The sequence below is a fragment of the Adiantum capillus-veneris genome, chromosome 25 (assembly GCF_014529385.1).
Source record: "Adiantum capillus-veneris isolate H3 chromosome 25, ASM1452938v2, whole genome shotgun sequence".
Classification (NCBI taxonomy): Eukaryota; Viridiplantae; Streptophyta; class Polypodiopsida; order Polypodiales; family Pteridaceae; genus Adiantum; species Adiantum capillus-veneris.
The window spans coordinates 530,808-533,136 of NC_140955.1; the positions used below are offsets into that span (position 1 = coordinate 530,808).

Genomic DNA, 2,329 nt, shown 5'->3' on the forward strand with positions numbered 1-2,329 from the left:
TGAATGGCTGATGTTCGGTGGTTGCCTGTGATCAAGGTAAGAATACCAATTACATTGGCCTTATGATGAATGGACATCATTAATTGTGAGGCTTATAAGCTTTACTTGATATGCTCTGTAACAGGTTGGGGAGAATTTAATAATGTCCTTGAATGATATCATTACATGGGTTCTGAATCCGTACCTGTATTGACATGGTGTAGGTCAGGCGGATGGCCAGACAATTTGCAAAGCCGAGATCACAGGATTTGGAAGAAAAAGATGGGGTGAAGCTGCCAAGCTACAGAGTGAACATTATCAATGGAGATGATTTTGATGAGAAGTACAGGTACTCGGATCCGGATCGTATGATCAGAGCCTACAATCAGGCAGATGTATCACTCAATTTGCTTCGGTCTTTCGCAACTAGTGGCTATGCTGCCATGCAAAGAGTGACCCACTGGAACCTTGATTTCACCTCTCACACTAGTGAGCAAGGCAGCAGGTCATTACCTAAAATCTCAATGACTGTTGCTGCATTTCTATTACCTATATTTTGAGCTCATCAGCAAAATGTTCCCTCTCTCTCTCTCTCTCTCTCTCTCTCTCTCTCTCTCTCTCTCTCTCTCTCTCTCTCTCTCTCTCTCTCTCTCTCTCTCTCTCTCTCTCTCTCTCTCTCTCTCTCTCTCTCTCTCTCTCTCTCTCTCTCTCTCTCTCTCTCTCTCTCTCAATCTGTATCTGCTTGCAGGTACCGGGAACTGCCAAAGCGGGTGGACAAGGCCCCGGGCTTCATGGGGCCGGTCGGCGGGCTAACGCTAGACCACCCGCTCATGACCAGCACTGACTTCTGGATGTCGCACGAGTGCTTGCTGCTGCCCTTTGAGCAGGCACTAACGCGACTAGACTCCACGACGGGTCGCTGCTACGATTGCTCTTGCCACCTTCACTTGCTTTTTCAAGTCTGACTCTCTGAGGACCTTCCATTCGATAGTTCGCCGCCTGCAGCCAACGAGTATGATTCAGATTGGTAGTGTAGATACGTTGATGGATCTCATTAATCTGGCATCAAACATGAGGGTCTGATAAACAAAAGCATATGCAGCTTATTTACCAGGCAATACAGAATAAAGAAGTGCATTCAATCCAGGATTAAGCTTTTGCACTTGGCTGTAGAGCCAATGGTGGGGACATGCAACTGGACACTAATAGTGCATCGATAACTGACTGAGATCCCTCACGAACACGAGTCACCAAGATCAAGAAATTGCACAGCTACTTTGTAGGGTCAATCTCTTCGTGAGCCATCTCAAGCATGCACGTGTTCAGTGTGGCACCAGTCACATGTCCCTTGAATTTAGAAAGATCTCTCTCTCTCTCTCCTCTCTCTCTCTCTCTCTCTCTCTCTCTCTCTCTCTCTCTCTCACACACACACACCCACACACACACACACGTTCATGACCTAATCTTGCAAATATGACGAAGGCATCAAACGAAAGCTCGATGCAAATCAAAGATTGTTTACCTACTCTACACGCATGGTCAAGGTGTGCATCTTGAGCCCTTTATCAATCTACAAATTGGAGGAAAGTTTAAGCTAAAATTTTGACCTAACAGTCTATTAGTTTTTAGTATGCCCTTATTTTTCTCAATTACAAAAGTGTGTTTTTGGCAAGCCCTGGCTGGGACACCATTTGAAAACACTGTTATTAGTATGTGTCCATGCGATTTTATTTGAGAGGGTCATGTTCAAGAAAGTCCATTATTCTCTTTTCCCTAAACCATTGCGCTTCCTCCTTGTAAACATGCAAACCAAAAGTACAAGTGAAAATTACAAATTTGTAGGATTTTTTAACTATTTTTGATATATTTTATCGATTTCTATTCCCTTTCCAAATGTTTGTAGTCCAGTAATCTTGATCTTCAATCAGCCCAAGGTTAAGCTGAGGCAGACCTTTCCTAAACATGGACCCAATAGAGGTGTGACATTGGAGGTAGGAGGACTACCGGCATTTGTAGACTTCACACAAAAATGCATGGCCTAGCTAAGTTTACAAACGGATGGCATTTGTGTATGAGGGCTACAAAGGCCGATAGTCCCCCTACCTCCAGTGTCAAACCTAGCTAGCTAAGCAAAGACAAGACAATAGAAGCACATGAGGTTGCCATACTTCACAATGTGGGAATAATAGGGGGAGGAATGATGGCTTCTTGTGACAAAATTACTCACCCTATTAGTTGAGGAAACAATCTTGCACCCATACCAAACCTAGTTGTATCAATCGAGTAGAATGTTATAATGTTGAACAAAATAGAAAAGCCAAGAGAATGAGGAGCTCTTTTACAAAAGAAT

General features: G+C 43.7%; 1 protein-coding gene across 1 annotated transcript; it reads left to right on the forward strand.

The window, feature by feature from the left end:
- Window positions 1-212: 212 nt before the first annotated feature.
- Window positions 213-944, forward strand: LOC147424303 (phospho-2-dehydro-3-deoxyheptonate aldolase 1, chloroplastic-like). Its single transcript, XM_086499399.1, has 2 exons — window positions 213-484; window positions 728-944. Exons 1-2 carry the CDS (start codon window positions 213-215, stop codon window positions 942-944), a joined length of 489 nt encoding a protein of 162 aa, XP_086355525.1.
- Window positions 945-2,329: the final 1,385 nt, after the last annotated feature.

Bases quoted from the DNA above. Each gene is read 5' to 3' on its own strand.
- LOC147424303 (XM_086499399.1), top strand. From the start codon at position 213: ATGGCCAGACAATTTGCAAAGCCGAGATCACAGGATTTGGAAGAAAAA. The intron at 485-727 runs GTCATTACCTAA...ATCTGCTTGCAG, and splicing joins ACTAGTGAGCAAGGCAGCAG to GTACCGGGAACTGCCAAAGC.